The sequence below is a fragment of the Oryctolagus cuniculus genome, chromosome 3, assembly GCF_964237555.1.
Source record: "Oryctolagus cuniculus chromosome 3, mOryCun1.1, whole genome shotgun sequence".
Lineage (NCBI taxonomy): Eukaryota > Metazoa > Chordata > Mammalia > Lagomorpha > Leporidae > Oryctolagus > Oryctolagus cuniculus.
This window is the reverse complement of record NC_091434.1, coordinates 37,215,776-37,239,705: the sequence shown is the minus strand read 5'-3', so window position 1 is coordinate 37,239,705 and position 23,930 is coordinate 37,215,776. Positions and strand designations below refer to the sequence as shown.

At 40.9% G+C, this 23,930-nt stretch overlaps 1 protein-coding gene across 10 annotated transcripts in view; it reads right to left on the bottom strand.

Annotated features, from left to right (window-relative positions):
• Positions 1-23,930, bottom strand: part of ICA1L (islet cell autoantigen 1 like) — a 94,788-nt gene that overhangs the window by 44,130 nt on the left and 26,728 nt on the right. For 9 of the 10 annotated variants that reach the window (XM_070070361.1, XM_070070365.1, XM_070070363.1 and 6 more), the window contains 6 exons: positions 13,041-13,209; positions 10,811-10,883; positions 6,928-7,051; positions 5,123-5,321; positions 1,759-1,884; positions 306-404 (listed from right to left, as the gene is read on the bottom strand). In XM_070070361.1, the coding sequence (XP_069926462.1) occupies positions 306-404; positions 1,759-1,884; positions 5,123-5,321; positions 6,928-7,051; positions 10,811-10,883; positions 13,041-13,202 (783 nt within the window). In that variant the 5' untranslated portion in view covers positions 13,203-13,209. The remainder of the gene's footprint in view (positions 1-305; positions 405-1,758; positions 1,885-5,122; positions 5,322-6,927; positions 7,052-10,810; positions 10,884-13,040; positions 13,210-23,930) is intronic. The other variant, XM_070070368.1, reaches the window with a different exon arrangement.

Genomic DNA, 23,930 nt, shown 5'->3' with positions numbered 1-23,930 from the left:
TGGCTCTCTCGCAGGCTCTTCTCTGCGCTCTCTGCTCTCCTCTCCTCTCCCCCTCTCGTCACTCTCCGCTCTCTCTTCTCTCCTCCCTAGCTCCTCTCCTCTCTGTCTCTCTTACACTCTCCTCTCTTTTGCCCTCTTTGCCCCTTCCCTCTGGTCTGCTGGATTTTCCCCAATAAACCCTTTACCTTACTCCAGTGTTTGGTATGTTTTGTGATGGCCTAACAGGCTTAGCACAAAACAGCTTCAATGTTATCTGCTAAATGAAATGTAATATATACACACATGAGCACATGGAAAGAATGTACCTTGAGCGCTACAAAATCATATGGATGAAAGACAGCGCAGGTCCCATGGATCTGGGACATGCTTCGAGCTGTTTTCTCCCAGAATCCAAGCAGTATTCTCTGCAGAAACAGAAAAGGTGACACTACAGTTCTGCTTCCCCTCTGATTTTTCCAATGGTCTGTTTCATCATTAGAGCGGAAGATGAATAGTTATCAAATGATAAAATAATGAACTAAATTCAATTTTCCCAGTTTGGGGACCCAGAAAGCACTGTAAGTAGCATTTTTTTGCATAATCAGTGGCATGTGTGTCTGCATGGACACGTCCCCTTGTATCCAGCACCAGCCTTGGATGACTGCAGCTAAGAGGATGAAAACCCAGGGGTCTGAACACCCGGGGAATGTCAGAGACACGAAAATACCAGTCGCTCCAAAAGGAGGACATACATGCAACCTTTATGGTGGTAAGCGGATAGAGCATTTCCTTATTAGAGAAGATATTTACAGTAACTTTGGCTTTTGAACTAGGGTTCAAGAAAGACTTGCCAAAAATATGTGTTCTCAAGTAATTGGAAATTTCCTTGTTTCAAAGATTCTTGTTCAAAGCACAGGAGATTAGTGGAGAGAGTGAAGGAGAACTGAACTAACAGCTTCTGTGGGTCAGGTGGTAGGCTACACACACTGTTATTTTCAAAGGTTTCCTTTTCTGAGTCCTGAGGTTCACAGTACTGAGCGACAGCACCAGACTCCCTAAAAGCAGCAGTGAATACCCATTTCCTTTAGTCTGCTTTTTCTTAAGTACATTACAGTCTATTCTATTTGTCAGTTACAAGTGTATGTTAAAATCAGTAACTGATACTTATTAATATCTAATTTACTCAATCTGTGCTATTTGTGTGTAATGCGGAATAAGACCAGCACAAGTCAGACTTCTGAGGTTCAACGGTTTGGGAGGGCAACTCGGCAGAAGGAAAAGAACACATGACCTAGAATTAGAAAACAGCTTTTTAGGCCCAACACTGCCATTTACATTAATTCTCATAAGTTTCAGTTACCTCACCCATGAAATGACAGAAAAGTTTCCAACTTCCCGGGTCACAGCATCTTTGCTTCCAATGAAATTGTGTGTAGAAGTTCAAAATCAGAAGTGGAGTAGCTCTGGGTGGATCAGGACGAACAGGCCTTGAATTTGGCCTCCTCAACAACCCTTTTTCCATCCTCAGATGGTCCCTAAATCTCTCTCCCAGGACACCAAGGAGAACAATGTGAAGCTACAGGAGTAGACCATCTCCAAGGTCGTCTTCAGTTTAGAAATCTGGGGGACTCTGACTGTCATAACCTCAAAAAGTCAATTATAACAGAGTCAAAGGAATATGATCAATTGTACATTTTTTGCACCCTTTAGACAACTTTCAAAAAGGAATCTCACCACTCATCTTTACTGCAAGGACATGCTGACCATGGAGGTGGGTACCTGGTAGGTAGTGAGTGAATGGGATAACATATTGCAGCGACTAGCTCCAAGCAAATCCACTTTCTGACAAACATCCATCTTTAACTTGTCAAAAGAAGCTTTGCTATTTCTCACTTGGACCTGTACCTGCAATCACAAAATGTTAACTATTATTACCAATAACACATATATAAATACAGCATATATTTTAAAAATAAATATTTTAAGACACATGAAACTGTAAAGAAAATTCCCTTTTTCTATATTATTAATATTCATGATAGATGAAGATTTTGACTATTTTTAATAATTATAGGACATTCTTTCCAGTAAATATCTGTATGCTGAGAAAATATGAAGTGCTGGGTGGAAAGTATATAATTAAGCAGGCAAAAATGTATTTCAAATAGAAACATCTGAAATTACTTATGGACAGCATTTAACTAACAGTAGAAGAATAAACGGAATCAACTAAAATGTGGAGAAACAATAATATTGATGAATCATGCAGGTATTTATCAATTTAAATATATACATATTTCTTGGATATAGAGCGAGTCATATGCCAGCAGGTAGTGTGAGTATTCAACTTTTAGAGAGAGCAAAGGTGGGAAGCATCATTATGCCCTAAAAACTGTATCTATGAAACACATGAAATCTGTTCCCTTGACATAAACAAAAACAAAAAATATTCGCTCAGTCAACAAATATCTATAGGGTGTCTCTTATGTGCAAGGTACTGTTCTATTCAGTGGGAAATTGTGAATACAACAATGGTCTTGCCTCACTATCCTTGGGTAGTGGGGCACAAGAAAATAAAAGAAGTAAACAAACATATAAGATAATCTCAGGTTGCCAAGATAGCAAGTAAACAGAACTGGTGACTACTTTCAGGAAAAGTCCCTGGGAGATCATGCACGATGCTTCAACGGGGACAGAAAGATGAGGAGCAGGCCATGCTAGGACCCTGGGGAGAGCATTCCAGGACCAGGGAAAAGTAAGGACAAAGGTCCTGGGTGTGGGAAGGGAGTGAGGAGCTTATCACACTTGCTGAACAGGAAGGAAGAGGGTGGAGGATATCCATCCTGGAGCACAGGCAGCAAGTTTCAGATGTGTCTGCAAATGGCTGAGGAGTCAGACCATGCTGGGGTTCTCCAGAGACTGGGATTGTATTCTTGCTTTTTGTTTTAACTGGAGTGAAATTCACATAACATATAATTAGCCATTTTAAAGTGTACTACCCAGTGGCATTAAGAGCACTCACACTATTGTACAACCATTCCTGGGACTTTATTCTAGTTGTCAAGGATTGTAAAGGGGATGGAATAAGGGGCTGCTGTGGCCTGGTGCCTCGTGTTCACCTGCCTCACAGGATCGCCGGCAGTAGTGGATGAGGCAAACACTTACAGCACCTGCACAGGGGAAAGGCTCCTTCACAGTAAATAGCAGGATTTTTATTATACATTATATTATAAACATATTATATATTTTATTATATATTCATGAAATGAATGAATAAAGCAGTTTTATTATTCATGTGGTAAATTTAGGGCATAACATGTATAATATAATAAGAAGTAATTTTTAAGGAATTTTTTAAAAAAGATTTATCTATTTGAAAGGCAGAGGAAGAGGGAGGCAGGGAGGGAAGGAGAGAGGGAGGGAGTATCTTCTATCCTCTGGTTCACTCCCCAAATGGCCATAATGACCCAGATGGACCAGGCTGAACCCAGGAGCCAGGAGCTTCTTTCGGGTCTCCCACGTGGGTGCAGGGGCCTGAGGATTTGGGCCATCCTCCACTGCTTTCCCAGGAACATTAGCAGGGAAGTGGATCAGAAGTGGAGCATCTGGGACTCGAATCAGCGCTGCAGGCCATGGCTTTAACCTGCTGTGCCACAGTGCCAGCTCCTATAATAAAGAATTTATTTAGCAAAACAATATGTCCATATATGGATAGTTGCTTACAAAATATGTGGTCAAACTTTGCATTGTGGCAGAATGAAATCAACCTTGATAACATTCATGTTTTCTTATAATTAACAATCATTTTTATATATAAATTTTTACTTAAATTATGTATGCTCCCCTTAGTAATAAACACTTTTCTTCCTGTAAACAAATCCCAAAAGTCCAAGTAAGCAACAGTTACATCTGAGGGGGATAGAAGAGTTAATTGAAAAGGTTAATAGGGGAGCAGACATTTAACCTAGTAGTAAAGATAGCCGTGTCCCACACTGGAGTCCCCAGGTTTGATTCCTGGTTCCAGTTCCTGACTCCAGCTTCCTGCCAACACAGACATTGGGAAGCAGCAGTGATAGCTCAAGTAATTGAGTCCTTGCCATGCACGTGGGAAACCTGAATGGAGGTCCTGGCTCCAGGCTTAAGTGCCAGGCCAGACTTGGCTGTTGCACACATTTAGAGTGAAATAATAGATGGGAGTTCTTTCTCTGTCCCTCTCTGTCCACTGCCTCTCAAATTCAGAAGAAAAAAAAAAAAAAAGGAAGGAAGGAAGGAAGGAAGGAAGGAAGGAAGGAAGGAAGGAAGGGCATTACAGCATAGTGGGTAAAGCTGCTACTTGGAATGCCCATTGCAGAGTGCCAGCAGGAGTCCCAGCTACTTTGCTTCTGATCCAGCTAGTGTGTCCTAGAAGGCAGCAGATGATGGCTCAAGTGTTTGGCCCCTGCTCCCCACAAGAGAGACCCAGATGGAGCGAGTTCCTGACTTTGTCCTTGTCCTGCCCTGGCTCTTGCAGGCATTTGTGGGGTGATCAGTGGATGGATGCTATCTCTCACCCTCTATCTGTTGCTCTGCCTTTCGAGTAGATGAAAATAAAAATAAATAAAAGATTGATGTCAAAGAGTGCAAAGCAAAAGTAGAAAACCTTTTGCACTTCAATCAAAATCAAGAACTTATAATAAAATGGGCTTTTCAAAAATATTTGCCACTTTACAATTTTGATCATTTTTAGAAGTATCTTAATGTGTCATAGAAATATAAAGTATATTTATGAGCCAAAATTTTTTTTTGACAGGCAGAGTTAGACAGTGAGAGAGAGAGACAGAAAGATCTTCCTTTCCGTTGGTTCACCCCCTAATGGCCGCTTCACCGATCTGAAGCTAGGAGCCAGGTGCTTCTCCTAGTCTCCCATGGGGTGCAGGGCCCAAGCACTTGGGCCATCCTCCACTGCCTTCCTGGGCCACAGCAGAGAGCTGGACTGGAAGAGGCAACCGGGACAGAATCCGGCACCCCGACTGGGACTAGAACCCGGGGTGCCGATGCCACAGGCGGAGGATTAGCCAAGTGAGCCACGGCGCTGAATTTTGATTATTTTGTTGTAGTTCCATATTTCACATATCAGGAAAAGGAAAAGGACACATTTTCATACTTTTCGGAACTTCTCCATTTGTTTTAAGGTATCTGGGTCCAGTTCTTGGGATACATCTTTCATCCACAGCAGAGCGCCTCTGTATTCTGTGCGTGCCTGCTCCATCCGATTAATTGTCATCAAGGTGTCAGACACTGCCCTTTGGCTGAATGTCGCCACTTCTTGCTTAAGACGAGACAGGGGAGTACACAGGGCCAATCTAATGGCAGAGAGGTGAAAATCAGAAGGTTGTGGATCCCATAAGCGAAGCAAAGCAAAACAAAAGTTTAAACCAATCATAAACCATATTTTGCTGTCTACAAATAGGAAATTATGAAAATGCCTAAGGAGGGTTAGAAAGCAGATAGGAAATTGCAGTCAACTTCAACTCATTCATACAGGTGTGTCTATATCGCTCTCTTATTAAACTCTAGTGCTTCTATTTTAAGCTTAGGAAATTATTTTAACAGTGAATGCTAACCCATGTATAAACAGCCTTCCAGGTAATCTGCCATTTACAAGAGTTCCAAGGGTAACAAATGACCTGGTTCATGAGGCATAACTCAATTCATAGAAAGCCTTTCCTCTGACAAACTTAGAGGAAACCTGGGTTTCCAAGAGCCCATAAAATGCTAGAAGAACTAGTGAGTATGCAATTCTTAGCAGATGTGGAATAGGATAAGAAAACATCCACGAAACACAAATCAAACCAACCCCTCGGCTCTACTTTTCACTTGGAGGAGTCAGAGGGCCTGTCCTGAGTATCCCTCACTCCCTTCAAGATGGAACTCTGCGCTGAGGGTGTTTCAGAAAAGATCCACCAAAGCAGTGGATCACTGCAGGTCTAGTGAGGCCTGTTTTTATTTTTCTTCTGAAATGCAAAGATTCGGCCTACATTTGGTAATTATAGGATTATTTTCAAAAGGTATTACTATACTAAGAAATTGGGAAATGATCAATGGAAAGTATGTAATTAAAAAGAAAAAAAATTCTTCTTTTTAAAACGTTTCACTGTGCTCAGAGAAAGCATAATATCAAAGAAGAAAACACAGAAATGCACATATTTAGCCAGCGCAGCAGCTCAATAGGCTAATCCTCTGCCTGCGGCGCCGGCACACCAGGTTCTAGTCCCAGTTGGGGTGCCAGATTTTGTCCTGGTTGCCCCTCTTCCAGGCCAGCTCTCTGCTATGGCCCGGGAGTACAGTGGAGGATGGCCCAAGTGCTTGGGCCCTTCACCCTCATGGGAGACCAGGAGAAGCACCTGGCTCCTGGCTTCGGATCAGCACGGTGCGCTGGCCACAGCACACCAGCCGTGGCGGCCATTGGAGGGTGAACCAACGGAAAAAGGAAGACCTTTCTCTCTGTCTCTCTCTCTCACTATCCACTCTGCCTGTCAAAAATAAAAATAAAAATAAAAAAAATTTTTTTAAATTTAAAAAAGAAATGCACATATTTAAAGTGTTATATATTCTGACTGTTACATTAGACCACTTAAATATAAATACAGGCCTAAAGATTATTGCTAGAAATTAAGCAACCAAGAGCAACAATTTTTAAAGAATTACTTGAGTACAAATAATTGGACATCAGAACAATAATACAGTGCAATATATAAGGTTACTTCAAAAAGTTCTTAGGAAATGAAATTAAAAGATAAGTTTTGGTGCAAAAAAGTTATGAAATCCCTGTATATTTTTTCATAATACACATTTTCCATGAAGTTTTTGAAGATGGCTCAAGTTTCTCTTTAATTCTTTATTGGAATGATCGGTGACCTTTCCAAACAAACTTAAGTCCACGAAGATGATGAAAAAATCACAGTAAACCTTTGCTTGGCTGAAGAACAGAGTGCTCTGCCAGTGGCATCCATCATTTTGCCAGCTTGAGTTGCATCCCGTTCTGCTTGAAACTTTAAAAAGAGTCCTAGCTCATTTTCTTCCTCTGATATAACTAGGAAAAAAAAATTACAGCACAGTTAATTGTTCATTTCATTACTTGTTTAAAACATATACACAACTAAAATTCTCACAGAAGAAACTGTATACTAAGAATTATTTGTGGGAGGAAGTGGAGAGACATTTTATTTTTAAATTGTTGTTGATGCGAGAGGCAGAGAGAGTGAGCGAAAGAGCTCCCTTTTGCTGGTTCATTCTCCAAATGCCTACAGCAGCTGGCGCTGGGCCAGGGCTGCAGCCTGGAGCTGGGAGCATGATTGAGTTCTTCCACATAAGTGGTAGGAACCCAAATACTTGAGCCATCACCTCTTGCCTCCCAGGCTCTGTGATAGCAGGAAGCTGGAGTCAGGAGTCAGAGCCACGTACCAAACCCAGGCACTCTGATGTGGGACACAGGCCTCTTAGCATCATCTTAACTGCTGGTTAAGCATCTGCTCTGAGAGAAACATTTTAAAAATGTAAATTCCAGGGCTCCATTTCCAGAGACTTTATTTTATAGGCCTGGAGAGCTGGTTTTTACACATACTACAGATGGTTTTGATGCAGTGAACCTATGAAACTGGCTTTGGGAAAATTAATCTTTAGTGACCAAAAAAAAAAAAAAAAAAAAAGTTCAAAATGAAATAGTCATGAGCAGTGCAAATGCACAGAGGTGCACTTAGGGTGACTACTCCTTACAAGTGCTTGTTTCCTACTTCAACTTAATTTGCTCTTGACTTCCATCCTGGCCTCAGTTTCCTGTGCTCAGCACCTCCAGACCTACAGTACCCAGAGTTCTGCTGCAGAAACCCTTAAAGCTGCCAGCCACGGCACTGCTGCTCAAAGCAGGGGCCACCGGTCAGCGCCAGTCCAGAATCATCTGTTACCAGCCTGTGACGACATGGAAGTAGCTGTATCAGAGACAGTTACCAATTTAACTGAGAAGTTTAAGTCTACCAAATCGAATCATTGAAAAGTGAGCTTATATTTTGCATGTTTTTAAATTTCATTTTTCTTAAAAATCAATTTTTATTGCATTGTATGAAAGCATCAGTTTACAATAGATTGGAAGTAAAAAACAACAACAACAAGAAAACTGGTCTTTCATCAGAGTTTTAGAAACACAGTTCTAGTGTCACGTGACCCTCTAACTACAGAAAGACTGACAAAGAGGGAGGCCCATAGTGTGTTCAAATTGTGAGCTTAAAGGGAACAAAATGACAACAAATGTACCTGCCCTCTCCCCAGAATACTGACAGAAAAACTGAAGTTCAAAATGGAAAGGAAAGTTTGGCACCTCTCAAACAGCCACAGAACTGGGCCTTTTCCTATGCTGGGTCCTCACTCCAACTGCTCCTCCCTGCTGCACCCACAAGGTGACCCAAGGAGAGTGTGGTGATGTCAGGCAGCAGGATGGCCACACACCCTGCAGTACCATTTTTAAGGAAACCATGTGCCATATGTACCATACAATGAACAACTAACCTGATCGCTAGTGGATGGGATTCAGGGACTCTTGTTAATGTAATATTCTGGTTAGTCAACTGATGCACAGATTACACACTTCCTTTGGCTTAGAACTTTATAAAATATACCTCGATGAAAACTACTAGAAAACTATTCATTTTTGTATTGATTCAGAAAGCCTTCTGACACCTGAGAATACTTCATTATCCAGCAGCAGCTGAACATGAGTCAGTATGAACCTTACTTTCATCAGTACATAAAGGGCAGATAAGGCTGAATCCAAGCCGCTTCTGTGTTGAGATCCACCTGCCAAAAATGTGGAGACCCCACCCCGCTGTGTTCTTCCCACAGTCACGTGATTCCCATAAAGCTCTGTCACAGCGCTAATCTGCACTTGTCTGATGTTATTCACAACAGGAGATGAATTAATGGTCTTCAAGAAATAATAATCATCAAGAAATAATAAGTCTCAAGAAGTCACATATTTGTACACAATCTAGAAAAAGTATAGTGTCTCTTCCTTATCCTGAAATGCTGACAGTGTGCTAAAAGATCTAGTGCTTTTGAGGCAAAGTGCAGGACACATCAATTTACCATTGCTTCCTGACATCTCCATTTCCAGCACAGGACTTGCCTGGCCCAGTGACTGTGATGGTTTGCGCTGCTTGCTATTTATGGTCCTTATTAATCTGACCCCCAAATCCCTTTGCTCCTTTATGCTCCTGGTTCCAACTACAAACTCCTCTGCCTACCCAGGCTGTTCTCATTCTTTAAGTTGACTCCCTCAACTCCAAACCTGTTCTTTTCTCCACATATTCAACTTCTAAAAACCCTTTAAGTTTGATCTTGGTTCTCATCTATGGAGTTGCCTTTATGGATTACTCTATTCCCTAGTTATTTTTTTATACCTAGGAATTTATAGAGTTATGACTTGATAACTATTCTCAATTCAATTACATAATGGGATCTCTAGAAGGCCACAGAATAAGGAATTAAAAAAAATGAATTAAAATTATAAAATACATGTGCTTTTTATAATATGCATTTTCCATGAAATTTTTGAAGATTTGTATCACCTCTTGTTTTGTTACAGAAGGTTGTTTCCCAAACTACTTGTATTTCCTTGGAGAAAGCACATAGCCCTGAACATGGAAAGTGCTCAAAAACACTTCACATAATCATGCCATACCACATTTCTTTAATGGGACAATAGATGAGCTATGATTATAAAGGGATGAGGTTAATTTGCATAGCTTCACAAGGAAGTCATTCCTTCATTGAGCAAATCTTTATTGAGAACTGATTACATGCTAGACATTGTTTCTAGCCTATGGGGACCCAAAAATAGACAAAACAGACAGAATCTTATCCTTCAGGAGAGCATATTCTAGAAAAACAGATAAATATATATTGAATATTATTAAGTGGACAGAGTTATGAGGGAGAATGGAACTGCATTTAATATATGGAGTTCAGAGAAGGCCTCAATAAAAAGATGGCATTTGACAAATGACCTAAGGGGAGCTAGGGAGCCTACTATGCAAACATGCCTATGGGGAAACAGATCAGTATGGCTGAAGAAGCGCATGTTTTAGGAAATGCAATCAGAAAGGTAACCAGTATCAGAAAAGGAGCCTTATCCGTAGGACACTGTACCTAAAGCTGAAGAAGACAGTCAAAGATTGAGCTCCAACCTGAAGAAGTCGAGGAAGGAAAAATCCAGCAAAGGCAGGATGCTGAGTATGAAGAAAGAAAGAAAGCAGGGAAATGTGGTGCCTGGAAATCAAGTGGGGCAAGTGCATCTAGGAGGAGGAATAATCAATTATGTTAAAAAATGTGGTAAACCAAATAAGTGCTGAGAATTGGTCATCGAATGTAACTGTGAATGACATTGATGAGAAAACTGGTGCAGCAGTAGGAACGAGAACTTGACTAGGTTGAAGGAAGGGAAGGGAGACCCCGCATACAGCCAGGGTGAAGCAGAGCTTAGCAATGGGAGTCAGCTGCAAGGGCAAGTGCAAATAGGGGCTGAGACAGGGAGGGAGGGGGAAAGGGAGAGGGAGAAGCAATGTGTTTCTAGGTGATGAAAGCAAATCCACTTAAGACTCTGGGCAGCAAAATGAGTCCAGGCCAGGATTTACTGAACTGAAGAAGGAAGAGGAGGATACTGGAGATTTTGCTACAAATATTCATATTTTACCATAAAAACTACTCACAAAATATTCAATAAACTACTAATTTTCATTTTCAAAAATTTACAGTACTATTTATTTTAAATGGGAATGATCAGATATCTATGATGTCATACCATTGAGTCTTAGCTGATATTTCTCGACTATCTTCAGAAGTTCAGTGCATGTCTCTTGAATGGAGTGAAAAACCTTGAAATATAAATGTTATTAGGACAATTTAAAGAACCATAAACAAATAGAACTGTTACAAGTACTTCAAAAGAAGAACAGTTTCTTATAAGTATGTACTGTCTACTTTATAAATATTATGTCTATTTCCCTTGGCTGTGTTGTAGTTCATCTGTGGTTTTATTTCTGATGTAGAAAACACATTTAGATTTCCCTCGAGAGGTTTACAAAAATGGTGATAAATCCACAAAAGCAATAAAAAATTAAAACTGGAGTTTGTCTTCCCCTCAGCTCCAAAATATCTAAATGGCAAAAAGTCAAATCCAATATAAACTGCACCAAATATTGCCAACCACACATTAAGAAAGTAGATATAACCTTAGAAAGTATTAACTCTGAATCTGTCTTTTTTCAAATATTGGTCTAAGGAAAAAGTTCAGTGAATTTGCTATAAAAATAATGTGTCACAACAACAAATACAAATTACTTCTGGATTATTTTTGTTGGGTAATTTCCAGGAACTTTAATCCTTTCATTACAACTATTGCTAACTTCTAGCAGGAAAAAAAAAATATCCAGTAGACTCTCATTTCAAAGCTAAGCACATGAAAACTTGAGATGAGAATACTTTATACACATAACTCTTTACACACACATATAGATTCTGGTTTTCTCAGATAAACAAGCAAGCACAGTTTCTAGAGTACAGCCTCCTCAAAAAGTCCTACAATGCGGAGAATTTAAAACTTAGTTCAAGAAGATCTTGATATGGCAGTGTAATATTAAGCCCTAATCCTTTAATTATCAAATAAATTCCCAATATCATCAAGAAATCTGAATATTCTATCTCTGCAACAATTTTACTGTTATTTTGATGCTGATCAAACCTATAGAGTATTGACACTCACACGCTAAAATCTTAGTGAAGAAGCAACCATCAGTTTTCCATATAAGCTTAGATGTGTTTGAATTGTTTTCTGAATTTCAAATTTAAAAATCTATTTTAAATGCATATGGAAGACCTGAAAAGCATACAAAAATGATAGTTCTATTAGAATGAAGTGATTATGGCTGATTTTTCCCCCAGTGGATCTTTGCAAGGCTTATAACATATTGCTTTTCATTTTTATAATGAAAATATTTCTTACTGTTTTAAAAAATAGTACAAATGTGGGAGAAAATACTTGGTTGATTACAATTATCTAATAAATTTACACTGATTGTAAATATGTCACAGTGTTATGTAACAATTTGAAGATTACAAAAACATCAACTTATGTGGGAATATATATGGAAACAATGACACGTTCTATTAGTGTGAAAAGGTACACTACTTACCATAATAAAATTCTTTTATTTTTCCATGTTATTGAATCAAAAGAGAAATACTTTTTGACATAGATAGTTAAAGCTTCTTAACTTATTGTCTATTTTCATATTTCTTATGATAATGCCATAAGTTTACTTTTTGCAGAATGAAAATACTTAGTAAATCAAGGCCTACTTAATACACATACTTTTAGAGTCTCAACATAATGATTATATTTCAAGAATAAAAGAAACCCTGCCCATTTAAGAGCTATATTAAATTAGTATATATGTATATGGAATGAATAACTGCATTTAAAAATCCAGACTTTTCATTAATTTACATGAGACATTGCTCTAATAATCTTAATTATTCAAAAGCATACAACATTTCTAGGTTTCAAATTGTCTTATGGCAGTTATTTCTGTTGTTTAAAATGAAAACCAGAGCCAAAATGGCATTACTGAAGCATTCCAAAAACCTTATTACTTAATAATAGAAACAATAAATCTTAATTTATCCTCAGTCACTATTTGATTTCAATTAGTTTATTTCAGTGAAGTATAGGAGTTCAGACTGCAGTATTACAAAATAGCATGACACGATTTAAATGAGTATATGCTCCCAGTTAGGAATTAAAATTACAGTATATGTGCCAGAGAAATTACCTAATTCATAATTTACATAATTTAGATGATAGTTCTGCAATTTGTGAGAACTGTGACCTTTTATCCAGAAGTTTTAATTCATCGTTGGATGCAAGTAAACATTCCATTATCAAATTTGCCTTTGTCCTTCAGTGTGAAACCTTGTTGTTGCTCCCCAAATAATAACTAGTTACACGCAACACGCAGAATCTTGACATTCACCTCAAGTTTAGCATCCAGGTCCGCATCGGACGCCACCACATGCTCATCCTCCTTTCTGCCTGTCGCTTTGATGAAGACCTGCTTGGTTTTCCAGTATTTCTTTTGCATCCTGCTGACGACTGTCTGCTGCTCTTCTGCCCTGTGCTGCCCAAAGGAATCCATGGAGTGACTGAAACAAAAACGCTACAATTATACTTCTTAAAAGCCTTTTCAATAATAAGTAGCTAGTCAGTATTTGACTCACAAACTGAAAACAATTAAGTAAAATACTAATAGTTACAGCAAAACATGCTAATGCTTACTTTATATAACCAAAAGTTATAATTACAATATGTATAAGAAACAGAAAGATTTATAATTGTAATTTCAGCTAGGTGACAAAGTTAATAATTACAATTTTGCAGTTATAGCTGGAAATAATTCTATTTTGATTATTTTCAGACTCTTTTTCTAATTTTTTTTTGTGATAATACTGCCAAATGAAGAAACTTATACACATGCCTCTACATATAAAAATCATATCCTTGGGAAGACTTTCCACAGTTATAATTGCTAAGTCAGATGAACACATTGTAAGTATGCAAAGATTCAGATACAAAACCTTCTTCAAAAATCATTCAAAGAGGAACTGGCATCGTGGTGGAAGCTCAGTCGGTAAAACTGCTGTCTGCAAGGCTGGCAGCACATATGGGCTCTGGTTCGTGTCCCAGCTGCTCCACTTCCAATTCAGCTCCCTGTTAGTCACCTTGGAAGAGCAGCAGAAGATGGCCCAAGTGCCTGGGTCCCTGCCACCCTTGTGAGAGATCTGGATGAGGCTCCCGGTTCCTGGCTTTGGCCTGGCCCAGCCCTGCCTGTTGCAGCCATTTGGGAAGTGAACCAGAAATGGAAGATTCACTCATTCATTCATTCTCTCTCTCTCTCTCTCTCTTTTTCTAACTCTGCTTTTCAAATAAATAGAGTATATCTTAAAAAAAAAGCGAAAATAACAACCAATATTAGTCAAGATGACAGAATAAGAACAATTATATTATTTAGTGCAATAAACGAAAGCTTTCTTTTATTTATTTGAGAGGCAGTGTTACAGAGAGAGGTAAAGACAGAGAGAGAGAGAGAGGGAGAGAGAGAGAGAGGGGTCTTCCATCTGCTGGCTCACTCCCCAAATGGCTGCAATGGCCGGAACTGAGCCCATCCGAAGCCAGGAGCCAGAAGTTTCTTCCGAGTCTCCCATGTGGGTGCAGGGGCCCAAGCTCTTGGGCCATCTTCGACTGCTTTCCCAGGCCATTAGCAGGGAGCTGGACTGGAAGCAGGGCAGCCAGGACTCGAACTGTTGCCCATATGGGATGCTGGTGCCACAGGTGGATGCTTAACCTACTATACCACAGCACTGGCCCTGAAAGCTTTAAAATACAAAAAATTCAAATAAAAAAAAACAAAAACAAAAACAAACTAAATCCAACTATATGGTATTTGAGATATAACTAAAACAAAATAACATAGAAAAAATAAAGGTATAAATTAAGATCTATCATATAAATAACAAAACAGAATCAGAATGGTCATATTAATATCAAAGTAGGTTTAAATAAAATGTATAAAATAGAAGAAATGTAAACTGCATAGTGCTATCCACTTTTCCATATATTCTCGGGACATTCTCCTTGGGTCTCCTATATTCTAAGCAAATGCAACTAGTGATTGTTTAACTGCTGATTTGCTCATATGCTACCCTGGATAACTTGGCTGGAAATGATTTGGAAAACACAAAGATTATTTATTTATTTGAAAGTCAGAGAAACAGCACCAGACAGATTCTCCATCCACTGGTTCTCTCCCCAAATGCTCGCAATAAGCAGAACTGGGCCAGGCTGATGCAGGAGACAGGAACTCCACCAAGGCCTCTCACGTGGGCGGCAGGACCCAACTACCTGAACATCACCTGCTGCATCCCAGGGTGATTATTAGCAGCAGGCTGGAAGGGAGAGCAGAATTGGAACTCAAACCCAAACACTCTGGTATGGGAGGCAGATATCCAAAATGGTAGCTTAACTGCTGTGCCCAATGCCTGCTCAAAAAGAGAATTCAATCTTGGGAATGTGGGAAGCTTCCATATGATATAAGTATGATATTGTTCTGACACATAAAATTTGAAGGAAAACTTGTATTGTTTCTTTCCCATATGGTTTTTGCTGCAATGAAGGGAGGCTCCAGATAATAACCACAGAGCAAGCCGTTTCCATCCCAGGGGGAAGATGAAGGGCTCTGGAAAGCAAGTTTCCAGGGAAAAAACATAACTGATATGTTTCAGCATATTATTCACAGACATGTGGCAAAAATGTTAGAGTAACTGGGGAAAAAGTCAATGCAAGTACTCAGAAAGTTAGGTAATACTTTAAAAAAGCCATTGCTAACACAATAGAGATAAATGCAAAGAATATTCAAAAGAGAAGGCATGGTTACAGAACCCTATTCAGCTGGTTCAATGCATCATGAGAACACTTACTTGATTTAATGAAAATTATACTATGGCTATGATGAGGAAGAAGAAGTGAGAGACAGGTATGGCTAACAGTAACTAAGTCCAGGGGCCAGCGCTATGGCATAGCAGGCTAAGCTTCTGCCTGTGGTGCCAGCATCCCATTGGGTGCCAGTTCGTGTCCCGGCTGCTCCTCTTCCAATCCAGCTCTTTGCTATGGCCTGGGAAAGTAATGGAAGATGGCCAAAGTCCTTGGGTCCCTGCACTTGCTTGGGAGACCTGGAACAAGCTCCTGGCTCCTGGCTTCAGATCAGCCCAGCTCTGGCTGTTGTGGCCATTTAGGGAGTGAATCAGTGGATGGAAGACCTTTCTGTCTCTCCCTCTCTCTGTCTGTAACTCTACATCTCAAATAAATAAATAAAATCTTTAAAAAAAAAGAATATCTAAGTCCACATGAAAAATAAGTACACAGAGCCTAAAATTAATATGTCAAATAGTAGTTTATAAATACCTGATTCAGAAGTATGACAGAAATAACAAAGGAAATGGAGGGTCAGAGAAGCCACTGGAGCCTGGAGGTGGGAGGACTACTTTACACATAGTCCTGTAATACCACTTGATTTTGAAATGTCATGTACATGCACAACTTCAATACAATAATAAATTACTTGAATAAAATAAACCTGAATGTGAACCCTAGTAATCAAAACAGGATACTCGGTACTGGCAACAGAACAGACAGATCAATGGAACAAATGAAAAAAATAAACACTCCACAAAGAGATAAAAACAACAAAAAAAATGAAATTAGTATATGATCAGTGTTAATTTCCTGTGGCTACTGAAACAAATGACCACAAGTCTGGTGAATTCAAATAACACCCTCATTCTCTCACAGCTCTGCAGGCCAGAATCTGAAATCACAGTGCCGGGGCTGCACTGGGAGGCTCTTCGGGGATGTTATTTCCTTGCTTGTTCAGGCCCTAGTAGCTGCCATCACTGTTCCATTTGTACCAATGTAACTCTAATCCCTGCCTGTCTGCATAATGCCCTCTCTTCTGTGTGTTTAATCTCCCTGTTTCTCTTTAAAAAGGTCACTTACTATGGCATTTAGGGTCCTCCCAGATAATCTAGGAAAATCTCATCTCAAGATTCTTAACTGAGGCCGGCGCCGCGGCTCACTAGGCTAATCCTCCGCCTCGCGGTGCCGGCACACTGGGTTCTAGTCCCGGTCAGGGCGCCGGATTCTGTCCCGGTTGCCCCTCTTCCAGGCCAACTCTCTGCTGTGGCCAGGGAAGGCAGTGGAGGATGGCCCAAGTGCTTGGGCCCTGCACCCATGGGAGACCAGGAGAAGCACCTGGCTCCTGCCTTCGGATCAGCGTGATGCGCCGGCCTTGGCTGCCATTGGAGGGTGAACCAACGGCAAAAGGAAGATCTTTCTCTCTCTCTATCTCTCTCTCACTGTCCACTCTGCCTGTCAGAAAAAAAAAAAAAAAAAAAAAAAAAGATTCTTAACTGAAAGTCGTATTTGCAAAAACTTTACCCTGTGAGAGAATTCTATGGTTTGCACTTGGATGTGCTTTGTCTTGCAGAAGTTCATGTTAAGGATGCTTGGTCCCCAGCATGGCGACATTGAGAAGTTGGGGCCCTTTAAGAGGTGGAGGCTAGGAGGCAGGGCAAGACAGCAGCAGAGTTCCACAGTTCCTCTCCCCACAGAAAGGCCCATTTGAGCCTCGCCTCACCTACCTCGCCTCCCCTCCCCTTCCCTTCCCTAGAGATCTCCAGAGTTTTAGCATAATAAGAAAGATGTATTGAAGAAGGCAAGAGAGAAAGAGTTCCTGCTTCACCCCTCCCTCAACTTCAAACATCATGGAGAGAGCTGCCCCTGCTTAAGGGAAGAAGAAGGAATTAAATGTAGGCTTTAGATTTGAAGACTGGTACCAGGCAAGGCCCATGAGCCAAACCTTAGGATCTATGGGAGCCTGGTGGAAGAAAGACTGCTTCCATGGCCCTTCCCTCAACGTCAGACAGCACGATACAGAAAAGGATTCCATCTGCGTAGAACAGTGAAGTAAGCATAGGACGTCGCCATGGAATTCAGTGCCAGACTGGTGAAACCCAACATTAAGCAGATCCCAGTGGCTTGTCCCAGGCTGCAGCCCAACAGTGGAGCCTCTGGACTCACATTAAAGCCAGGCTAAGACCTCATTGCTGGAACCCAGCAGGATGGACTTGCATCTGGCCAGTATCTCCTTCAGCTAGCTGCAGCAGTCTTAGGCCACAAGCACAACACAGCAGCACATGGGCTATATAGCATGTTGGGCCTTGTGCTGGTCTTTAAGAATTGTGATCCAGCACGGCCACCCATCCCTACCACACACCATCCCCCACCCCCAGCCCACCCCCGCCAACCCCCGCCAACCCAACATGGAAAGAGTCATTGTCCACTGAGGGCAAGAAGAAGGAGGAAGGCACCAAGTCATTGCTGAGGAGCCTGGGCTGGTCCCTTTATAGAAGGCTTACTGCCAGGCAGAATACTGCAGCACCTCACCACAGGCAAGTGACCGTGGATGAGGGTACCAGGTTCACATGGGCGCCAGGTGGAGGTCGGCGAGGACAGACTACCCTTTTTAGGCACTTCCCTAGTCCATCCTGGACAATACAACAACTATGGGTTTGTGATCAACTTGGGCTTCAGGCACATTCTAGTGCAGGAAGAATGACAACATAGCAACTGAAGACTTGTGGAAAACCTGGGCTTTGGGTGCCATCTAGCCTGAAATAGCAGCAGTAACAACAGGCTCAGAGAAAACAAGGAGTCTGCTTAAAATTTCTGGGAGGACAGCATAAACCAACTTACAATGGCCATTTAAGTTCACTTTAGCCGTTTGGGAAGTGAATCAGTAGATAGAAGATCTTTCTGTCTCTCCTTCTCTCTCCCTGTAACTCTGCCTTTCAAATAAATAAGTAAATATTTTTAAAAAGATCAACCATAAGACCTCAAGTTGAAAAGTACTAGAAAAATGAAAAATGTGATAGAAGACATAAACAGCAAAACAAACAATTAGTGAGCTTGAAGTCCAGCTTTTTCAAAATACATCATCAGAGGAGTGAAAAGAATAAAGAGAAATGAAAAAATACTTATATTAGTAATCTGAAAGATTTAAAGACAGAGGAAGTGAGGAAGAGAGGGAGAGACAGAAGGAGAGAGAGGAAGACTTCCTATTGGCTGATCAAATATCTGCATGCAACAGCCAGGTCTGGGCTAGGCCAAAACCATGAGCCAGGAACTCAATCCAGGTCTCCTAGGTACTCACCATCACCTGCTGCCTCCCAGGATGTACATCAGCAGGAAGCAAAAATGGAGAGCTGCGCCAGGATCTGAACCCAGGCAGTCCAATATGGTATGCAAGTGCTCCAAGTGACAGCTTAAATGTTGTGCCAAATGCCTGCCTCAGAATGAAAAAATATTAAGAAAACTTTGGGGCCGGCACCGTGACTCACTAGGCTAATCCTCCGCCTGCGGCACCGGCACACCGGGTTCTACTCCCAGTTGGGGCGCCGGATTCTGTCCCGGTTGCCCCTCTTCCAGCCCAGCTCTCTGCTGTGGCCTGGGAAGGCAGTGGAGGATGGCCCAAGTGCTTGGGCCCTGCACCCCATGGGAGACCAGGAGGAAGCACTTGGCTCCTGGCTTTGGATCTGTGCAGCACACTGGCTACAACCCGCCGGCCGTAGTGGCCACTTTGGGGGTGAACCAATAGAAAAAGGAAGACCTTTCTCTCTGTCTCTCTCTCATTGTCTAACTGCCTGTCAAAAAAATTTTAAATAATAAAAAATAAAAAAAAGAAAACTTTGGGACAGTGTTACAAGAGTAAATATTTGGGTTAGTGAGATTCAAGAGGATTTGAGAATGCTAAAGAGATATTCAAATAGAAAACATCATAAACCTAGAAAAGGATACAAATATAGGTTAAGAAAGGTCAAAGGTCATGAATCAATTTAAACTCAACAAAATCTATGCCAAGATAGATGATAATCAAGCTCTCAAAGGTCAAAGACAAACAGAATTCTCAAAGAAGCCATAAAACAGAAATAACATCGGGATGTTCCAATTCACCTGACAACAGACTTCGAAGCTAAAATCTTACAGGCCGGCAGGGGGAGTAAGCGGAGATATTCCAGTACTGAAAGAAAAAGAAAAATCCTGCTAACCAAGAACACTGTATTCAGGAAAGCTATCCTTTCAGAAATGCAGGGGAGATAAAGACATTCCCAAGCAAACAAAAGTTGAGGAAATGTATCCCCACCAGATTGGCCCTGCAAAAAATGGTAAAGAATGAAATGCTAGAAGAAATGCTAACAAGAAAACATTGAAGGATATAAAATTTACTGCTAAGAGTAGCTATGTAGGGGGTTTTCCAAGAAAGCTGAATAGGGAAAAGACATGCTGATTTTGACCCGGGGAAGAGAGCAGAAGCAAAGCAGAGGAAGCGGATTCTTAGGGGAGAGTTGGAGAGGTTTACAGTGGAAATTCTCCAGCAAGAAGAGGGATGCCACACAGCAGCGAGCAGGGACACCACACATGACTCCCACAGCCGGGGGCTGGAGGAGATGCCAGCTTTGGAGAGCAAGGTGACGTACATGAGGGAGAACCTGGAGGACCACACCGACTTTGAGTCCAGCTTGGAGCTCTAGTTGTGGGGGAGGGGGGTGGCAGGCAGAGTACCCACCAATCCAGCAAAGGACAAGCACATTTCTTTCTCCCCACCCCCCGCAATGGCACCCAGCGACCAGTGGAAAGAAGGTACCATCTTGACACCAGTACAGACAGTGGTGGCTCTCACACACGTGACGAGAGGAATTTACCAGAGGGAAAAATCCACGTTTTACACTGACTTTGAGTCTGGCTGGGAAGGTTGATAGGGGGCTAGACACCCACTTAGGACTGTGAGGTACTCCCAACCTCTCAACCTGTCACAGGCTCTGGGGCTCAAACCGCCACAGGCAGCCGGCTCGGGGAGTGCCTCTGCTCTCTGGATGGGGGAGGCTTGTGGGACTACAGAGGATTCCGGGCACCCTATGACTGTGGGAGCCTTGCATGCTATGACTGCATGACAGGGTGTGAGGTATACAGCGCGGGCCTCTGGGCAATCACTGTGTCTGGCAGCAGTCTCAGAGCTCCCTGACTACCTGGGGAGAGTCACTGCAGAGGGTTCCGTGCTCACACTGAGGACTGTCCAGATCCTTTGTGTGGTTCAGGCACCAGCGTGTGTGAGGGTGATATGCACTGTGGGCTAACCCCAGGAATGGATCACCTTGGAAGACAGGTGAGGTTATGATGACACAAACAGGAATAATCATAAACTACCCCCCACTGACAATAAGGAGATCTACCACACACAACTTGGGTGTCACCCTGGATTCTCACCCCGCCTTAGAGCACTTACCAGAGCTCCCAGGCCCCACTCAGCCCATGCCTATGTTTAATCACTGAAAGAGCAGACCCTCCACTAAGCCACAGAGGATAGTTCAAAAATAAAACCCATCAGTGCAGAAAACAAACAAGTGCTTCCACAAAAGCCTAAAACTAAATGCAGACATATAAAAAACAAGAACAATGAGGACTCCCCCTAAGGAACACAACAACACTTTAATATTAGAATGTGAAGAGCAGGAGATTGATGAAATCCCTGAAAAGGAATTCAAAGGAATGATCACAAGATTACTCAGAAGCAATGACAAGCAAATTCATGTTTTGAAGACATCTATACATGACATGGATGAGAAATTTTCCTGTGAGATAGAGATTTGGAAGAAAATCAGACAGAGATACTAGAAATGAAGAATTCAGTATGTCAAATAAAAAATACAGTGGAAAGCCTTAAAACAGTCTTGGTGAGGCAGAGGAAAGAATATCTGAGCTAGAGTACAAGTCTTTAGAGATATCTCAGGCCGAAAAAAAATAAGAAAATCAGAAAAATTAAAAACAATGTTCAAGATTTATGTGATATTATCAAAAGACCCAACATATAGGTCTTAAGAGTTCCTGAAGGTATGGAAAGAGAGAATGGATTATAAGACCTATTCAGTGAAATAATAACAGAAAACATCCCTACTTTGGAGAATAAAAGGGACATCCAAGTCCAGGAAGAACATAGAATTCCTAATAGACATGACCAGAAAACATAATTTAAAAAAAAATTATTTATTTGAAAAGGCAAGATATAGAGAAGGGGAGAGAGAGAGAGAGAGAGAGAGAGATCTTCCATTGACTGGTTCACTGCCCAAATGGCTGCAATGGTCAGCCTGGACCAGGCCAAAGCCAGGAATCAGGAGCTTCATCTGGGTCTCCTGCATGGGTGCAGGGGCCCAAATGTGGGCCATTTTCCACTGACTTCCCAGGAACGTTAGCAGAGAACTGGATCAGAGGCACAGTAGCTGGGACTTGAACTGGTGCCCATATGGGATGCTAACATTGCAGGCAAAGGCTTAACTTACTATGCCAAAGCACCAGACCCTAGTAAAAGTACAAAGGAAATTCAAACAATAGGAATATTTATGGGAAAATGGCTGAGCCAAGTTGTTACTTATCAATAGATCAATAGTAACCAATGTAAATGCCTAAATTCTCCAAGTAAAAAATGTAGACTTGGGCTGGCACTGTGGTGTAGTGGGTAAAGCTGCCGCCTGTGATGCTGGTATCATATATGGGCATCGGTTTCAGTTCCAGCTCCTCCACTACCAATCCAGATCCCTGCTAAAGAGCCTGGGAAAGCAGCAGAATATGGCTCATGTACTAGTGCCCCTGCACCCACATGGGAGACCTGGAAGAAGCTCCTTACTCCTTGCTTCAGCCTGACCCAGCACCAGCCATTATGGCCATTTGGAGAGTGAACCAGCAGATGGAAGATCGATCTCTCTCTCTCCTCTTCTCTCTGTGTAACTTTCAATTAAATAAATAAATCTTTTTTTTAAAAAAAAGATATAGACTGGCTGAATGGATTAAAAAAGACTCATGTATTTGCTGCCTACAAGAACCACATCTCACCAACAAAGATACATATAGACTGAAAGTGAAAGGAGGAAAAAGATGTTCCATGCTAATGGGAAACAAAAACAAGAAGGGGTAGCAAAACTAATATCAGACAAAATAGACATTAACACAAAAACTGTTACAAGAGACAAAGAAGGGCATTATGTAACAATTAGGAGATCAATTCAACAGGAATATGTGACTATAATTAGTGTGTATGCACCCAATGGCAGGGTGTCTGGCTATTTAAAACAAATGTTAATAGATCTAAAGGGAGACATAGACTCCAATACAATAATCATGAGGGACTTCAACACTCCACTTTCATCAATGGACAGATCACCTAGACAGAAAATCAACAAAGGAGCAACAGAGCTAATTTACACTATAGACCAAACAGACCTAACTGATATCTACAGAATATTTCATCCCACAGTTGAAGGATACACATTCAAAGTACATGGAATTTTCTCTAGGATAGACCATACACTAGGCCATAAATCAAATTGCAGCAAATTAAAAAAATCTGAAATCATACCATATATCTTTTCTGATCACAATGGAATGAAGCTGGACATTAACAACTTAAGAATCTCTAGAAAATATGCAAACACATGGAGACTGAATGAACAGTGGATCATATAAGAAATCGAAAGGGAAATACAAAAATTCCTGGAAATGAATGAAGACAACAATACAACATATCAAAACTTACGGGATACAGAAAAGCAGTGTTAACAGGATAGTTTATAACAATTGTGCCTATATCAAGAAATTGGAAAGGCATCATATAAACAACCTAACAATGCATCTCAAGGACTCAGAAAAACAAGAACAAACCAAACCCAAAATTAGTGGAGGGAAAGAAATAATTAAAGTTAGAGAATAAACAAAATTGAAACAAAAAAAATTACAAAAGATCAGTGAAATGAAGAGCTGGTTTTTGAAAAAATTAAAAAAAATTGACTCATCATTTGCCCAACTAACCAAAATAAAAAAGAGAGAAAAGACACAAATAAATAAGGTTAGAGAAGAAAAAAGAAATTTAACAACAGACACCACAGAAACAAAAAGAATCATCAGAAATTACTACAAAGAGCTGTATGCCAACAAATCGAGAAACCTAGAAGAAATGGATAGATTCCTGGACGTATACAACCAACCTAAATTGAGCCTTGAAGACACAGAAAACCTAAACAGACCAATAAACAAGACAGAAACTGAATCGGTAATAAAGACCCTCTGAACAAAAAAAGCCCAGGACCAGATGGCTTCATTTCTGAATTCTACCAGACATTTATAGAAGAACTAACCCCAATCCTTCTCAAGCTATTCAAAACAAATGAAAGTAAGGGAATCCTCCCAAAATCCTTCTATGAGACAA